The sequence below is a fragment of the Lissotriton helveticus genome, chromosome 10 (genome assembly GCF_964261635.1).
Source record: "Lissotriton helveticus chromosome 10, aLisHel1.1, whole genome shotgun sequence".
NCBI lineage: Eukaryota > Metazoa > Chordata > Amphibia > Caudata > Salamandridae > Lissotriton > Lissotriton helveticus.
Window position 1 is genome coordinate 1,114,310,816 of NC_136071.1, and position 17,706 is coordinate 1,114,328,521.

A 17,706-nucleotide genomic window follows, 5' to 3' on the forward strand; every position below is an offset into this window, starting at 1 on the left:
AGAATTTGGGCCATGCCCCATTCCTGAAGCTATTCTATCTTTCCGTTTTTCTCTGTGTCTGCATGCTGCAGAAGTTTCCTTAATTCCGCAAAATATTTTACGCCCCGGCAGGACAAAATGATTGAGGAACCTTCCATCCAGCTTATCACAGCTTGCCTGCATGTACGGATGTTCGACTTGTTAAAAATGGATTTTAAAAGCAGTTTCCTCAAATCCTTGACTGCAGGGCATGCGCATAACAAATGAGTTCTTGTTTCGTTAGCGTAGCCACATAATCGACAGTGTGTTGCTTGGTCTTTACTTTTCCACAATGGCTGTAGGTCCTTTGAGTCGTGCATTCCTAAGCGGTGATAAATAAAGCTCTTTTTTATCTCAATGCTAAAATGCGCTGATAGATAAGCTTGAGGCTTTATATGAGTGTAGGAATTAATCACTGTCCTTGTGTGACGTCGTTTGGACAATGTTTTTTTGTCTTCCGAGAGAGATTTTATCTTTGCTGAATCGTTGCTGGATTTTTTAAAGTTGGCCTGATCTACCCTGCTGTCCCATGCTGGTTTGATATCAAGTTCGGTCAAGGATTTTCTTGAATAGGTTCCCCATGTATTAGATGTATTAACATTTTTTCTCATTATAGCACAGAAACAGTGATCACTAGTGAGATACATAAGCATGTCCCAATAAACAGCGGCAGTATATCCAATCAGCAGCAAAGAAGGGTCAAACAGTGTTGTGATGGGTCGGCGTAGTGTGGCCGGCCCCAACTTTCCCATCCAACCATATACCTGACCTTGCACTATCATTGCGAGGCAGAGAGCAGCAGTCCATATTCCATATTTTCCAGAACTTCTTAGGGCACCCCCGTGTTTTGTATGTTGTCTTCTTCCCTAGCATATACATGTCCATGCTTTTCCTCCACTCAACAAGAGATGGTCCCTCTGTGGCCCCCCAGGTCTTGGCTATATCTCGTTTTGGTACCACCAACCCCAATTGTAACAAGACCAACCCAGTTTTGGGAAGGTCAATATATGTGGATATCCCCAGTAGGACAAACAAGGGGATAAGTGGAATCTACGCCCTCAGGACCTTTTCCATCTCCCCCCATCAGGGTCGTCCAGTACCTTTGAATCTTGGAGCACTCCCACACTGTGTGGTAAAATGTGCCTTCCGCCCCTAAACAGCGCAGGCATGTAGGTGTTTCGGCCTTCCCAATGCGGTGAAGTCGTGCTCTATCGTAGTATGCCCTGTGTAAGTATTTATATTGGATAAGGCTGTGGCGCGATCTGATGGCTACCTCGCGAGGATGCATCAAAGCCATCTCCCAGTCCAAATCATCCATCTCCCCCAACTCCAATTCCCATTTTATGCGCAGTTTCTGTAATGTATCAGGCTTATTGTTTATGATCGTCCTATACGTCCAAGAGACCGCTTTTTCAGCTATCTCCCCCATCAAGAGTCGCCCTTTTAAAGGTGCGTATTCGGGTAGATCGGCAGTGACTAGGCCCTGCGCCCGCCAGGCATGTCGCAGCTGTAAATACTTGTAGTGCTGGGTCAAATGCATAATATATACTGTCTGTAGACGAGCAAAAATGATTAGTTCTTTGCGCTACATTATATCCTTAAGGTGCGAAATACCCAACAGGTCCCATGTCCTAAAGCCTTTCAGTTTTCTAATTTCTGGCCGGCGATTTCCCACCCATAGCGGGGTTTCCCCTGTAATCCGCCCACCCCACTTCATCTGTCTCTCCGCTTGCTTCCATGCAGCCAGTACGATCCGCGTTGCTGTGAGTAGCTGGGTAGCTCCCTTCCCCCCATATATGTAGTGCGTGTATGGGAGGTTAGTGAATTGTGCAAGCTCCAAAGCATATGGGGGGCGATGCCTCTCTGTATGTCCCCATTCATTCACGACTATTAAACGGGCTGCCCAGTAATACGCCCGAAGGTCTGGCAGGGAGAGGCCACCATTATACTGGTTACGCTGCAGTGTCGCCAATTTAATCCTTGGCGGCCGTCCGTCTCAGAGGAAAGTCCGTAATACATCATCAATTCTTTTAAACACCTCCACTGGTATGAACTGGTAGGTATTTTGCAGCACGTAAAGGAATTCGGGGAGCACTATTATTTTGTACAGGGCTGCCCTACCTAGGAGGGTCTGCGGCAGGGACCTCCACCTCCCCATGTCCTCGCGAAAGTCTCGTAGCACCCTGTACAAATTGCGCTCCAGTGCCAGTGTTGTGTTCGTCGTTACGTAAATACCTAGGTAGCGAATGCCCTCCTGCGTCACTTGGAGCTGGCTGAGCTCTATGACGTATCTGCCACGCTCGCCCGTCTGGTACAGACATGATTTCCCCCAGTTAATATTATAACCCGCCTGTGTGCTATAGAATTCACAGCACCCCCCGTAATACTTGGGATTGTGGTGTTTGGATTAGTCACATACAATAATATGTCATCCCCATATAGAGATATGCGCTCATCGGACTCTGTCACCCCATCCATCTGAAAACTCGTTATGTCAGGGTGTTGTCGGATTACGCACGCGAGGGGCTCCAGTACTAGGGCGAAGAGCAGCGGGGATAGAGGACAGCCCTGGCGAGTGCCCCTGCCTATAGAAATTTCCCTCGATAATACCCCATTAACCTTGACTTTCTCCACAGGTCTATCGTTTAAGATGGTGATCCATTGTCGGAACACCGGTCCAAAGCCAAATATCTCAAGTGTGGACATAAGAAAGGGCCAATGGACTGTATCAAATGCCTTCTCGGCGTCGAGGGACAAGATGAGATGTGGGTCACGTCTCTTGCTCACCACTTCTAGCCAATTGTGTAGCCGTCGCAGATTGATCCTCGTTGCCCTTTTGGACATGAAGCACGACTGGTCTCTGTGGAAAAGGCCGGAGATGACCTCGGTAAGTCTGTTCGCTAACACCCTGGCAAGTATTGTGGTCTCTAGATTGATCCGGGAGATGGGAGGATATGAACTGCAACGATCTGGAGGGCGGTCTTTCTTAGGGATTACCGCTATTGTGGCTGCCCTCAAGTCCCTGGGGAGGCTCCCTACCTCATGTGCCTCCAAATAAAGCTGGAGGAGATGCGGGCAAAAGAGCGTCGCGTGTTGCTTAAAGAACTCGGAGGGGAGCCCATTCGGTCCGGGAGCCCTCCCAGTTTTCAACTGGTCAATGGCCGTCATGACCTCCTCGTTTGTAATCTTACTGTCTAGGGATTGTCGGTCCTCTTCCAACCTGGGGAGTTGTATCGCCTGTAAATATTCTTGTATTTGCACAGTTTCGGCTAAGGGACGCTGTGCATAAAAGGCCTCGTAATAGTCTGCGAAAGCGTTGGATATAGCAACTGGAGTGACATGGACCTGCCCTCCCTCGTCTTTTATCTGTGTTACCCACCTGCTGTCTATTTCTTTTCTGCTGAGCCAGGCAAGTAGCCTACCCGTCTTATCCCCCGTGTCGTATAACCTCCTGTGCATTGCTTGAATGGCATGTTGTGCGTCTTTCCTGGCCAATGCGAAATACTCCTGCCGAAGAAGTTGTAGCCTACGTAATAAGGAGGGAGCGTCTCCCGTAGGAGCCTTTGTATCGAGCTGGAGGAGTCTGGACTCAATCTCAGTAATATCTTCGTTGTCTTTTCGTCGTTTATGCGCTATGATATTCTGTGCCCGGTCCTGGAGAACTGGTTTCTATGCTTCCCATAGTGTAATCGCTGAGTCTACCGTCCCAACATTTTCTTTAAAATAAAGTTCGGTATCCGTCCTAAGTTCTCGCGCGATCTGTGCATCTTTCAGGTCCCATGCATTAAGCTTCCACTCCCTGTGTCTGTCGTGTGCGCGGGTGCCTACTGAGAGTCGTATAGGTGAGTGATCCGACAGTCCCCTGGCCTAGAGTTCCACCTCGTATCCCTCCCCCAGATCTCCTGCCAGAGCAAATATGTTGTCTATTCTTGAAAAGACTGCACAGGCACCCGAGTAAAAGGAATAAGCCCTGACTTGTGGGTGTTGCCTGCGCCATAAATCCGTTAGTGCCAGAGTGTCTGTGAATCGCTTCAATGGTGTCTGTCTGGGGTCTCTAGACTGGGTAGATGTGCGGTCAGCTTCCAAGTCCATTAAATCGTTAAAGTCGCCCCCAATAATGTGCGTGTCAGAGCCAGCCTCCAGCAAAATGCTATCAAGTTTGTCTAATGTTTGGCGTTGGAGTTTGGGTGGTGCATAAACACTAACAAAAGTAACATGTCGTCTGTTCCACACCCCCTTGACCGCGACATAGGTGCCACTGGGGTCTGTCCATGTGCGTTCTAGGCGGAAGGGAGGGCTTTTCCTAATTAATACTGCTACGCCTCTCACTCCAGTGGAGAACCCTGCATGTGCCAGTGTTTTGTATGCATCTCTACCTAAGAAACCACATTGAGTCCCCTTTAGGTGAGTCTCCTGTAGAAGGATGACATCCGGTTTCAACAGTTTAAAGTAGGCAGCCACCAGGCCTCTCTTAATCTTATTTCCTTTCCCGTTCACATTCCAGGAAAGGACGGAATATTGTCCTTGATTAGGTATAGTCGCTGGTATGGTTTGTCTTAGTCAGCCTGTGGTCTAACCTGCCGTCCCCTCTCCTGCGCTGCAACCGCTGTGATCCGCAAATGTATGCTGGTGTACCTTTGTGCCATACTGTCTCAACAAACCCCCAACTCCTCCTACCCCCATCCCCCCCTGAACCCTCCAACATCCATCCGACAATCCCAAGGGTCAACTGGACCAACTGTGTCGTGATCATATTGGCGAGATCTGTCGCCCACCCCCCCCCGTAACTCAACTTGTGTTCAGTCCCCCTTGTCTCTCACTTAAACACAACTCCCAATTACGCAGTCTCGGAGGTGAAACCTCAAACCAGCAGCTGCAGGGTGTATTAGATGTTTCTTGATCCATCTGGCCTTTGATCTGTTCCCACCATAAACTGTTCAATGTGCCGGGCTCGGATGATCTGAATTTATGGCACAGCTTCGCAGAGGAATTCATGCCCCGGAATTTCTGATTCTGGAGGCCGAATTCCAGCCGTACCTGTGCGGGGGATGCGGACTTAGGGAAATTAAAAACGGCCTTATAGACTTTTGTCTGGAGCTCGTTTAATAATTCAGACTCCTTTCCACACCATGTCTCTAGACCATATGTCAGGGTGGGTAGGGTTTGAGCAGCCATCACTTTTAAAAGGTACTTGTGGGCCGGGCAGCCCAGTTTTTTATTCAGTAGCCTGTAGGCGAAGATTAACGATTTGGCTTTATCTCTTAACCTCTTCCATGCTCATGACGAGCTGAGCTCGTCATGAGGCACGGTGCTCCGGTGCTCATGACGAGCTCAGCTCGTCATGAGCCGTGGAACGCTCGCATGAGGGGATAATTCCCCTGCTGTGCTGAGCGTTCCACGGAAATGGGTGTGGTCATGACGAGCTGAGCTCGTCATGAGCACATGAGAACCGTGGCTCATGCCGAGCTGAGCTCGTCATGAGCACCGTGGCGCTGCTCGCGCCCCCCAGCTCAGCAGGGGAATTACCCCCGCACGGAAGGGGTTAAGTGTCACACTGTTTTTAGTAACTTTTGATACGTTTGAGCTAGAAACTTCTTTTTTCTTTCTAAAATCTTCACATTATGCAGCAGATGGATTGTGTAACAATTACAGCAAGTTCATAGTTATTGGAAAATACAGAGGCTGCATACTCGTATAATTACAATAGTTATGAGTATGGGTTACTCATCTAATGGTGCCAGACTTTGCAAAGATTAATCAAGTGAGCCTAAGTCCTGAGGGTGGGGATGTCAAAAGTGTTTTTAGGGGTGCAAAATAATTCTCTTAGAAAACAGCTGCTATGAGTAATTCAAAAAAAGGTGAATGGAAATCCACAAATTTTGGAAGGCTCTGCATACGTTGGTGTCTTTTTTCACATTTGGTGATTTTTTGCCTATCCATTTTCTTGAAAAAACAGAAAGTCATTTTTTGTTGTTTATACTTTTACTGGTGAACTTCCATACTTTTAGGCATTGTGTTGTAGACACACATGCCCCCATCTATCATAACTAAACCTAACTAACGGTTTTTAGTGAATGTGTAGTATTTATGGGAACTGTCAATCAAAAATAATGCTGTAGTCATGAATATTGAGTAGTTGAGGTCAAAATGTTAAACACACAAGTAAAATTGCTTGCTTTTGTTAGTAATATTCCTGCTTTCAGATCTGATTAGCCAAATATGTGTTTCTAAATAGTTATCCACATTCCAGTTTATATCAATGTATTAATCCTTATAATTGTGGATCAGATTTGTAAGTTTATGCCCAGTGAGATGTAAGCAATCCTTCAGTAACTCCACTATCATAGACTACCTCATAGCCTCTGCAAGTATAAATGCCTTGTGTAGCACCCCGGAAGTAGTAGATCCGGCTCTTAGTGATCACAACTGTCTTACAATGCATTTGTTTTTGTGGGGGGAGAAGACTGGCGTGTCATATGGAACAGTGGCGGACTTAATCCCGCATAGACCGAATGGTCCCAGGATTAAATGGGGGAGGCATAATGAGGAGCAGCTGTTGGTTAAAATCGTGTCAGCATGCCTCCAGGAGGTGGAATGTTGTCTTGAGCCTAATATAGGCCTGACAGGTATATTAGCTGGGTTTGTCACAATTAATGAGATTACGAAAAAGATTCTGACCAGCAATAAGGTAAAGGAAGTAGGGGCCCCTAGAGGATGGTTTAACAGGGCATGTACAAAATCCTTACAAAACTGAAAAAATGCCCTTGCTAGTAAACCCAGGGACAGGGAAGCGGTCAGTTCTCTAAGGCGCACCTATAAAATGCACCTGAATTTAAGGAAGCAGGAATTAAGGGAGGAAGCGTGGGATAATATGTCCAAGGCCGTGGAACTCCGGGATACTAAGCTATTCTGGAATACTGTTAATAGTCCATTCCTACATAACGAGGTATACCCCGTACTTTCTGCTCAAGTAAGCGAGGAAAATTGGGTATCCTACTTTTCTAGTATATTCAACCCAGGAGGGATATCCCCAGTGAGAGATACGGTTGCGGACTCCGGTCCCCCTAAACCGCTTAATATTACAATCGTCGAGGTGGACAACGCCATTCGGTGGTAGTAAGGGAGGGAAGGCACCCGGCCCTGATGGGGTCCCTATCGACATATACAAAGCAGATGTATTGTTATGGAGCCCCCTGTTGACCAAGGTCTTTAACGCTGTTGCTATGGCCTCTGCACCACAGACCTGGGGAGAGTCGATTATTATTCCTATTTATAAAAAGGGAGATAGGGGCGAAGCCAAGAACTATCGCCCTATCTCTCTTCTCGACTCCTCCATGAAAATAATGAGCAGGGTGTTATTGATTCGCCTGGAGGAATGGGTAGAAGACAATGGCATCCTTGCGAATTCCCAGTTTGGTTTTCGCAAGGGGCTAGGCACTATAGAACAGTGCATCAATCTAGACCTTATTATAGGCAAATATACGCGTGCCAAACAGGGTTCGCTGTTCCTCTGTTTCGCGGACCTTTTGAGTGCATTCGATTTGGTTGACCATGGTTTACTATGGACAACCTTATTGAATATGGGGGCCCCACCCAAAATTATTCATTTTCTGGCACGTTTGTATAGTAATTTGTCTGCTAAGATCCGTTTTGGGCAAATGGGTGAATGTACCTCTAGTATCCGAGTACTTTCCGGCATCAGGCAAGGATGTGTCCTCGCCCCCCTTCTCTTTTCTCTTTTTATTAATGCCATAGAGTCGGATTTGCGATTAGTTAGTGCCGATTCTCCGTCTGCTGACGGTTTAGCAATCCCGGTTCTGCTTTACGCGGACGACGCGGTTCTTTTATCCAGAACCCCTGTCGGGCTGCAGAGACTTATGGATACATTTCTGGATTTTATCAATGGGAGAAAACTTAAGATTAACAATTCAAAAACCTTCATTTTGGCTTGTGGAAAGAAAGTAAATAAACTAAGATCATTTTCGTTTAAGGATCAAACGATCCAAGTGGTTGACAAATTCTGTTACCTAGGTATCACTTTTAACAGAGGGGGTATATGGTCTCATGAGATGACTAACGTCAGGGCAAAAATGGGCAAATGTGCATTTGGTATTTTTAAATTCGCATCCAAATTGGGCACCAGGCGCATATTCGATATGCTGTACATATATCGCCACAGATGTGTAGCTTTGGCCCTTTATGGGTCTGGGGTATGGGGACACTGTAATCATAACTTGCTTCAAGTGGAAGAAAATAAATTCGTTAAAAAACTCCTCTGTTTACCATCCTCAGTCTCTACCAGTTTGATCCATCAGGAGGTTGGTTTGGAGCACTTATCAGATCTTATCGGCCTTAGACCCCTACTGGTATGGAGATCTATCTGGCTTAAAGAACAAACCAGTTTCACGAGGAAAATTATTAATGATTGCCTCCACTTGGACAAGTGTAACCTGATTCCCTGGCTCAATTATATTGTTACTTCATTTGAAGATGTCTTTAAGCTGAATGTCCATGAAAACCCTTCCAGTGCCTTGGACATCCCAAAAAAAGAGCTAAAGCTCGTATACATGAGGGCTAAGGCACAAAAGCGTAGTGCTGCTACCAGCCAGTATTCTACACATCGTTTTTACAATACATATAATCTGGCTGAACCGGGTTTTGCGGAATATCTAAAAATGGTAACTATACGCTCACACCAGTATGTCCTTACTAGACTACGAATGGGGATTGTTCACATGCTGGTTGCTTGTCCGCACATCAAGTCACATACTGTATCCCCTTGCCCATGTGACGGGACCTCAAAGCAGAGCACTGAGCACTTTTTATTGATCTGCCCTTATTACCTACAATTTCGTATTATTTATTTGAAACCACTTTTTAAAAAATATAAGGTATTTTCTATGAAATCAGCCATGAGCCTTTTATTTGCACTTGATGCACCTGATGTGTGCTTTTTTACTGCTGTATATATTTTAAAATCTGTATCTGTTAGGAAAAGTATGTCTTTTTTAACGTAATGTCTATAAATGTAACTTGCTAAAATTGTAAGTTATGTGATGTACTGTATGCACTTTTATGATTATTTTAAAAAAATGATCGAATAAAGTTTTTGAATTGAATTGAATTGAATTGAATTGAAAAATGCATAGTATACTATACTCTTATTTCTACAAGCATACAAAACTGCAACGCGCGACTCTTCATTTCTCCCATGTATATCTTTTTTCAGAGTTGCAGGCCCTTCATGAAATGGTCCAGCAGAAAGTAGTGACATTGCTTAGTGACCCAGAAAATATTGTTAAGCAGACCCTTATGGAGAATGGCATTACACGCTTGTGCGTATTCTTCGGGCGTCAAAAGGCCAATGATGTACTCCTATCCCACATGATCACATTCCTTAATGACAAGAATGACTGGCATCTCCGTGGAGCCTTCTTTGACAGCATTGTTGGTAGGTGCCTGTTGTTCCATTAATAAAATGTAGTGGAATGATCTTGTATTTTCCTTTTCATTTAGTGATCCATGCCCTACTAATTACAATGGAAATGATGAAAGAATAAAATCTGCAAGTTAAAAAATCGGTCAAATTTGTGAAAAATCAAATAGAGCTGGAACCAGGAAAAAGGGAGCTTTTTTTCTTCCGATTCAGAGCTTTTCAGGCACCCATGGAGCTCTGCGTCTCGAAGGATAGCGTAGGACCTGGAAAAAGTGATAGACAATAGGAGCCAAACTTGAGTGTTGCTGCTTGCATCATATCACCCAAGTGTGTTTTAGTAGAACCATCAAAGGAAGAAGAGAGTAATAAACTCCTAAAAACATTGGGCTTTATTTTGAGCAAGAAATTCACCAAAAAGTGCTAAATGTTATGTTCGTTGTATTTAGTGATTGATATCCATGGCCCTCTAAATATGGTGGCGAGGCTATCCACAACTTTAAGCCTGCTACATTTTATATTGGTTCTACAGCCTTAACATAAACCTGAGGAAAGCATATTGGGATATCAGCTAGAGTCGTCTAGATATATTAGTTAAAGTGGGACACATAAGACAATCAAAGGAACTGTTTGCTCTCACAAGACTTAGCAGAATCTTTTCTTCCTTTGGTGTACATTCTAACCAGATGCTTCAGACAGTCTCCTTTGTAAGAAATTAATTCCAGGCTTGTGAGAGTGATTTGTTTCTCAGGTGTTTAGTGGTGGGCGAATGCTAGTGACCTGTGTTTTAACTCTGGCTGTACATGTAAGTGCTCTTATCTTTAAATACATCGAGCCCACATAATTTTTCTCAACACATCAATTATCCACAGACTGGACCCTCACGGAAACGAATTGTTATTTAGGTTTTGGTGTCATCTTTTATAACTATCCAGAGATGTAGCGACGTATCTCATAGGAAGTGACCTCTTGTAAAATAGTTTCTCGGTAAGCTTGAACCTGAAGGTAGTGGACAAAAACTATAAATAAGATACCAGCTCTATTGTTATGTACGATGTGTTGGATTACCAGGCCATTAGATCACCAAACTGAAATAATATTCATAGAGTACATTTCTCTTTTATGTAGAGATATCCAAAACGTTATTTAATTTTATCTTGATCCCGACCATTAGTTGATTGAAGTGGACAATCATGTTAACTACCCATGGTTATGAACTGTCCCTTTTGTAGCATAAATATCTTTTTTTTATAGTCCAGTCATGTGGGCATCTAGATCTTCTGCAGTAAAACTTCTTTGGTTTATCCCTTTATCTTCTTGCAGGCGTTGCAGCTTATGTTGGCTGGCAGAGCTCCTCGATTCTGAAGCCACTGCTTCAGCAAGGCCTAAGTGATGCTGAAGAATTCGTGATTTTCAAAGCTCTAAATGCCCTTACCTGCATGTGTCAGCTCGGGCTTTTACAGAAACCACACATCTATGAATTTTCAAGTGATATTGGTAAGTTTTTAAGCCAGAGGCTCTGTAAAACATGTGTGAGTGTCAAGCGCTGGAAAAATATCTTGTGACTTACATCAACAATCAAAAGGCAGTGCCTGTGATAGCCAACCAGAAAAAATATCTATTTTCAATCGTTCAGTTTTGGTGAAAGAGAAAGACTGTGAAAATGATGACCTGTAATTTTTATGGTTCAGTGGCAACAGCAGGCAAACACTGTGGCATTATTAGCAATTACTTCACAGTAAAATTGTGTGAAAGTGAATGAAAGTAATTTATCAAGCACAAACAGCTACCCTGTAGGGCATTTTGATGCTATTTAGAATACACGTAGAAAGTATATAGTATGTGTAAAAATATCTGGAAAGATTTTTGTGAGACTAGTGGAGCATTTTTGATTTGTCTAAAAGTAAGGTTCTTCAAATGTTTCTAGTATTACTCTTGTTAGATGTGATTGGACTACGTTTCAGCTGAGGCTGAGTGATTACTGCCAAGTATTACTCTTCACAAGCATTGCAGTGCCTGGAAACTAAGCAGTAGACTACCTGAGCAAGATGGGTGGGAAAGTAGTGAGGTAGGGCTGGAACGGCGGGCATATAAAGGCTGAAATTAGAGTGCAGGAGAAGAATCTCATATTTGAATGCATCCTCTAAAAAAAAAAAGGAGCAAGGATGGAAGAGACATACACGTGTAGTACAGGACGGGGGAAGGCGGAAAATTACACAGAAGGAAGCAAAACCATGGGCAGGTTGGCCTTGGCTTGAAGCAAACACAAAAGAGAATCAAATCATTTTCAAAATGAAATAGATGTTCGTACAAACCTGGGGTAATAAACCAGATTATGCAAAAAAGTATGGCAGTACCATAGCTAAACAGTAGATGCTTTTTTCTGCCGCCCTTTTTAGGGCTCGGCTATAACGCGCTGAAAGCGCGTTTTCGCCGAGAACTATTGTCGGCGTCTCAGCAGTCTGAGACGCCGAAGGGAGACAAGACCTGGCCGCGCGCAGCGTTTTTCCATAGGATAACGTTGTGCGCGCGGCCAGGTCTTGTCTCCACGGCATTCCAGGGCTGACCGGATCGCGTCGCGCGCCTCTCTGGAATGCAGGGGGAGTCTGCAGAGAGGCGCGCGGCGGTGATAAACAGGCAGGCACTGCTAGATTTCCCTAGACCGCGCTCGCTCAAGGTCGTGCAACGCAAAAAACATTCTCCGATACATTACGTGTTGTTGCTCTGTCTATGGTCGTCATACCCCCCTCCCGTTCACACTTTCTTTGTCTCTCTCCCCATCGTCTTTATATTTCTCTCCTTCATCTTTATCTATCCTTCCTTCTCTGTCTTTCTGACTTAGTCTCTCTCCCCCTCTTCGTCGCTTTTTAGATTTGCAAATCGTGGCTGCTACTAGCCACGAGAATGGGATATAGCCAGCGTTCTCGAGGATGGCTCCAATTCCTAATTCGGCCAAAGATATAAATACTATGCCAGCCGAATATGTCCCCTTGAAAGCATTATTTAATGTCCCACGATCTGTCCTCACCCTTTCATATCCGGCGTGAGGAACTTGCACACACGCTATTACCCTAGAATAACGAACTTCTGCGCCTGCCACCACCCTGGTCCCTCCGCTGCGATCACCTGACATTCTAGGCATTATTTTTTACCCTCCGTCACTGATGGTGTGTCAGCGAGTTTTAACCAAATACCCGTTCATTGTTCCTTTTTATGGCCATGCCCTTCTGAATGTTACAAGGAGTTGTCCTTGCTATTCAACAATATTCGAGTTTGTGGCTACATCGTGCTATCATCTCGCATCACATCACATCCTCTCAAACTAATAACTGTGACCTCTCTTTTCAAAATCTTCTCCAACTTGGTCATCTCTGCCCACTTTAATTATAACAAGTATGCAGCTCGAGGACAAACCCTTGGGTTCTTTCGAGAGATGACCTTCAGGTTAGTTTCAGCACAAGCAGAGGGACACAGTCTTTGCTAATTTCCCCTCTGAGATGACCATTTTATGTTGACAGATGCTGATGGTGTCTGCGGTGATAAACAGGCAGGCACTGCGTGAGTGCGTGTAACTCTTTTGCAGCTCCTCGGCAGTCAGCACAGATGATCGAGGAGCATGTAACATACACAAGAAAGTGAGAACTGGAGGTGAACATGTACACTAATGCTTCAGCGTAAGCACCACTGCCATGCACACACGGACACCACCACTCCCATGCACACACGGACACCACCACTCCCATGCACACACGGACACCACCACTCTCATGCACACACGGACACCACCACTGCCATACACACACGGACACCACCACTGCCATGCACACACGGACACCACCACTGCCATGCACATAGAGACACCACCACTGCCATTCACACACGGACACCACCACTGCCATGCACACACAGATACCACCACTCCCATGCACACACGGACACCACCACTGCCATGCACACACGCACACCATCACTGCCATACACACACGGATACCACCACTGGCATACACACACGGATACCACCACTGCCGTGCGCACACAGACACCACCACTGCCGTGCGCACACGGACACCACCACTGCCGTGCACACACGGACACCACCACTGCCGTGCACACACGGACACCACCACTGCCGTGCACACACGGACACCACCACTGCCGTGCACACACGGACACCACCACTGCCATACACACACGGACACCACCACTGCCATGCACACACGGACACCACCACTCCCATGCACAGACACGGACACCATCACTTCCATACACACACGGATACCACCACTGGCATACACACACGGATACCACCACTGCCATGCACACACAGACACCACCACTGCCGTACGCACACGGACACCACCACTGCCGTGCACACACGGACACCACCACTGCCATGCACACACGGACACCACCACTGCCATACACACACGGACACCACCACTGCCATGCACACACGGACACCACCACTCCCATGCACAGACACGGACACCACCCGTGCTTAATTTGTAAAAAAAAAAGTGCCAGGGCTTTCATTTGTAAAAAATTAAGTGAAAGGGCACTCGTCAGGAGGCTACTGAAGTTAGCCATACACATTACGCGACTTTGAGCTATTGGCATTGTAAATGACAATGACTTTTATTTATGTTTTGGTTTTTAAAACATAAATAAAATACCTTGTCATTTACAATGTCAAGACCTTAAACTCGCGTTCATGTACAATGCTAATAGCTCTAACCTTTGCAATGCCGAGACCGTTGCATTGTAAATGCTTGTTATTGATAAAGTTAAGGTATATGTACAAAAATGGAACTCTCAAACCTGTATACTGTCCCAGGGCTTTGTAATTCTCCACCAGTCACTTAACTTCTACTGCCTGACTGCCTTTGATATTAAGAAAGCTGAAATATGCAACAGTGTCCTAATACAATATTCTGGTTGTAGTCTTATCGAGTAAGGAATATTACGATACCTTAGTAACCTAAGCAAATTGAAAAAGGCCAAATTTTACAAACAAGAATGTATATAGGGAAGTATAGGTTTACTATTCTTAACTCTGCATTTACATATCATATATATCATCCGGGTATATTAATATGGAGTTAGGTATAGAAAATCTAAACATACCTGTTTGTATTTTTGTCTTCAATATTTTTGATGTTCATAATCTTGAGGTGGAGCACTTGAGCAAGCTATCATCCGTGTTTCATGAGTGGGAGCCATAGCAGAGCATGCACCTGGTCTCATTTTTGCCAGGTGTGGGAACGTGGACCTATTTATGTTATCAGCCAATAACAGAGGCCCTGGAAGGAGCCTGTGTTCTATGAAAATGCCCTGAGCCTGGATTGGTCCTTCGTTCTTCATTAGGTATTCTCTCATCCTCCTAATACAGTGGGATATTTGGAAAATAAGACTGCAAAGTGCTCATGTCATTCTAATCACCCCAGATTAAGTTTGTCACCTCTGCATCTCCTGCAGTTTAGTAGCAAGTCCTCACTGTACAGCACACTACGGTTACAATGTGGATTCCATACATTGTACCAGAGCATGGTCTTGGTATAGTTTTTAGTCCAGAACTTAGGAGGCTATCGTTGACGGCATATGATTTATCCACAGAGTACCTTGATGTCCTTCTACATGTTAGAAGCCCTTTTACAAGAAGTATGTATTCTAGCAGGGTGGCAATTTTTGCTTGATAGTGTGAAGAGATTTTGGTTCCTTCGTATTCTGAAATATTAGAGATTCTTAAATTTGCATTGCCTATTGTAGAAAGATTTCGATGTAGGAACTGTGAAAGGTTAACCGGTGTCCATTTTGGCTTGCATCTTCTTGCCTGACAAGGCGAGCCACAATCTAATCCTGCAGGCTCCTTATGCAGTGGTGCATTAGGAAGGGTTCATACAAGAAATCTACAATGTTCAATTACTAGCCTTCTTTCTTCTGGATATCATAGCTCCTACAAACACCATTTTGCTCTCTCTCCTCCTGGCTTTAGAATGGCGTTTTGGTTTATCCTAGTTACATTGGCTCCACTGGTTGTGTCTTTAGCCTTTGTGTGGCACATATAAACCGGTTGGATCTGGGGTCACCGATACCAATAGCATAATTTATAGAGGATTCATTGCCACTTCCGGTCTTGTGACTCAACCTACAATGCCGTTGAGTGGAGACTTGCTCTGTTGACGAGATACTGCTACAATCTTGCTGAGATCCAGTCTGGCATCTGGGATAAGGTTCATTCATGGAATCTGTGGAGCTGTTATATGGATCAGAAAGAACTTTACCAAAAGTAACTTAATCTTTTCTGCTTCCAGTATTTTCAAACTAATTGTCAAATATGTGGACTGTTAAATATTTCTTATAGAGTTTCAAACGGTTTGAATTGAAAGGGCAGCACGATAATGCTTCTGTACCATTGTCAGACTTTTTGCATTAGCCTTTGTAGTAAATCTAAAATATTATTCCTTCTAATAATTTGTCTTGTGTTTGTCTGCTCAGCACCGTTCCTATGCCATCCAAATCTGTGGATCCGATATGGTGCTGTGGGATTTATCGCCACTGTGGCACAGCATTTGAACATTGCTGATGTGTACTGCAAGCTTATGCCATATCTGCATCCTTTCATTATGCAGCCGATCATCCAGGTAATCTCTTCAAGCAGATAATAAATTGCACTGCCTGGTAAAATGTTTTTGTTGTGCGCTTCGCGACCACAAGTGCAGACGTGTATCAATTGTGCTTCTTACTAATTTGTATGGACTGCTAACCTTCTATTACAAGGATGATATGTGAAGGACCCTGAACATGGTTCCATATTCACTCTTGCTGTGTTCTCAGATGAATACGAAAAGCATCACAAAGCCTGTTGAAGTTGTATAAAAGAACGTTTTTTTTCTGCCTAAACCATTAAATGCAAAAACATGAAGAATTTGCGGATTTCTACCAGGATCCATCTATGTTTTTTTCAAGGCATGTCCTTAAACAAGGCATTCGTTAATTTAAAATTAAGCATGCAGATATTGTTAGCTCTGAACTGCGCTTTACTTGCAAAAAGTGAAGAATGTCTACAATCTAATATACAAATGTATTGCTTCTTGAATTTCAATTATTTTTAACTTTTTTATTTGTAAACTCATCTAATCCAAGCCTCAAATCATATCCGATGCTTATATCCTAATGTGAATTCTTCCCTTATATCATACTAGCCCAGTGGTTCCCAAACTTTTTTAACCCGTGGCTCCCTTGACCTAATTGGCAGTTGGCCGTGGCTCCCCACCATTTTATTTTTACCAGTGGGCGGATCGGGGAGATGTAAGCAAGACCTCGGGAATACTTCCTGTTAGCTTCCTTAAATTAATTGGGATGCAATCAAGGTATTAGGGATAAAAAGGATAGCAGCTGCTAGCTAGCTATTCACAAACTACCAACAGACCATTAGTCATTCTCAGAGGTGTTGTAAGCACATCAAGTAGTAAGCAAAGAGCCTCACATTGCAAATTTTGGAACACTGGACAGATGATTTTTCACCTTTTCTTTAAATTAAAGCTGACGAGTAGCATATTGGCAAGACCTGGGGTGCACATCTACAGCACGTTATTCATTTTGAAAGTAAAAACAAAAAATATTTTTTTATAGATGCACATTAGGGAGGGCGAGATACAGGATGTACTCAAATATTGTGGTGGTTTCCGTATTTGTTGGGTTGACTTGACATGGTGGCCCACTCTCCCACCTCATGCCATTGGCATTTCACCTTTTATTATGGAGTTTGTGCACTGTCCTTCTGTCTTTCCTCCATTTTTTACCCTCAGCTCAATCTCCCCCTTTTATTCTCCTGTGTCCTCTGTCATTCCTCCACTCTTTCTTGCACTTTTTCTGTTGTTTCCCCCTCATTTCAAGCTCCCCCTTCACACTCCTCCTGTCTTTTCTCCGTTTTTTACCCTCATGTCAATCTCCCCCTTTCACTCTCCTGTGTCCTCTGTGTTATTCCTCCACTCTTTATTGCACTTTTTCTGTCGTTTCCCCCTCATTTCAAGCTCCTGCTTCACTCTCTTTGTGTCTTTCCTCCGTTTTTTACTCTCAGCTCAATCTCCCCCTTTCACTCTCCTGTGTCCTCTGTATCATTCCTCCTCTCTTTCTTGCACTTTTTCTGTCGTTTCCCCCTCATTTCAAGCTCCCCCTTCACTCTTCTTCTGTCTTTCCTCATTTGTTACCCCATCTCAATCTCCCCCTTTCACTCTCCTTTGTCCTCTGTATCA

At 44.3% G+C, this 17,706-nt stretch overlaps 1 protein-coding gene across 1 annotated transcript in view; it reads left to right on the forward strand.

Annotated features, from left to right (window-relative positions):
• The window catches only part of PIK3R4 (phosphoinositide-3-kinase regulatory subunit 4), a 195,447-nt gene that overhangs the window by 54,448 nt on the left and 123,293 nt on the right, over positions 1-17,706 (forward strand). Inside the window, exons 6-8 of the mRNA XM_078663885.1 lie at positions 9,248-9,469; positions 10,775-10,948; positions 15,947-16,092. Coding sequence (XP_078520011.1) covers positions 9,248-9,469; positions 10,775-10,948; positions 15,947-16,092 — 542 coding nt within the window. The remainder of the gene's footprint in view (positions 1-9,247; positions 9,470-10,774; positions 10,949-15,946; positions 16,093-17,706) is intronic.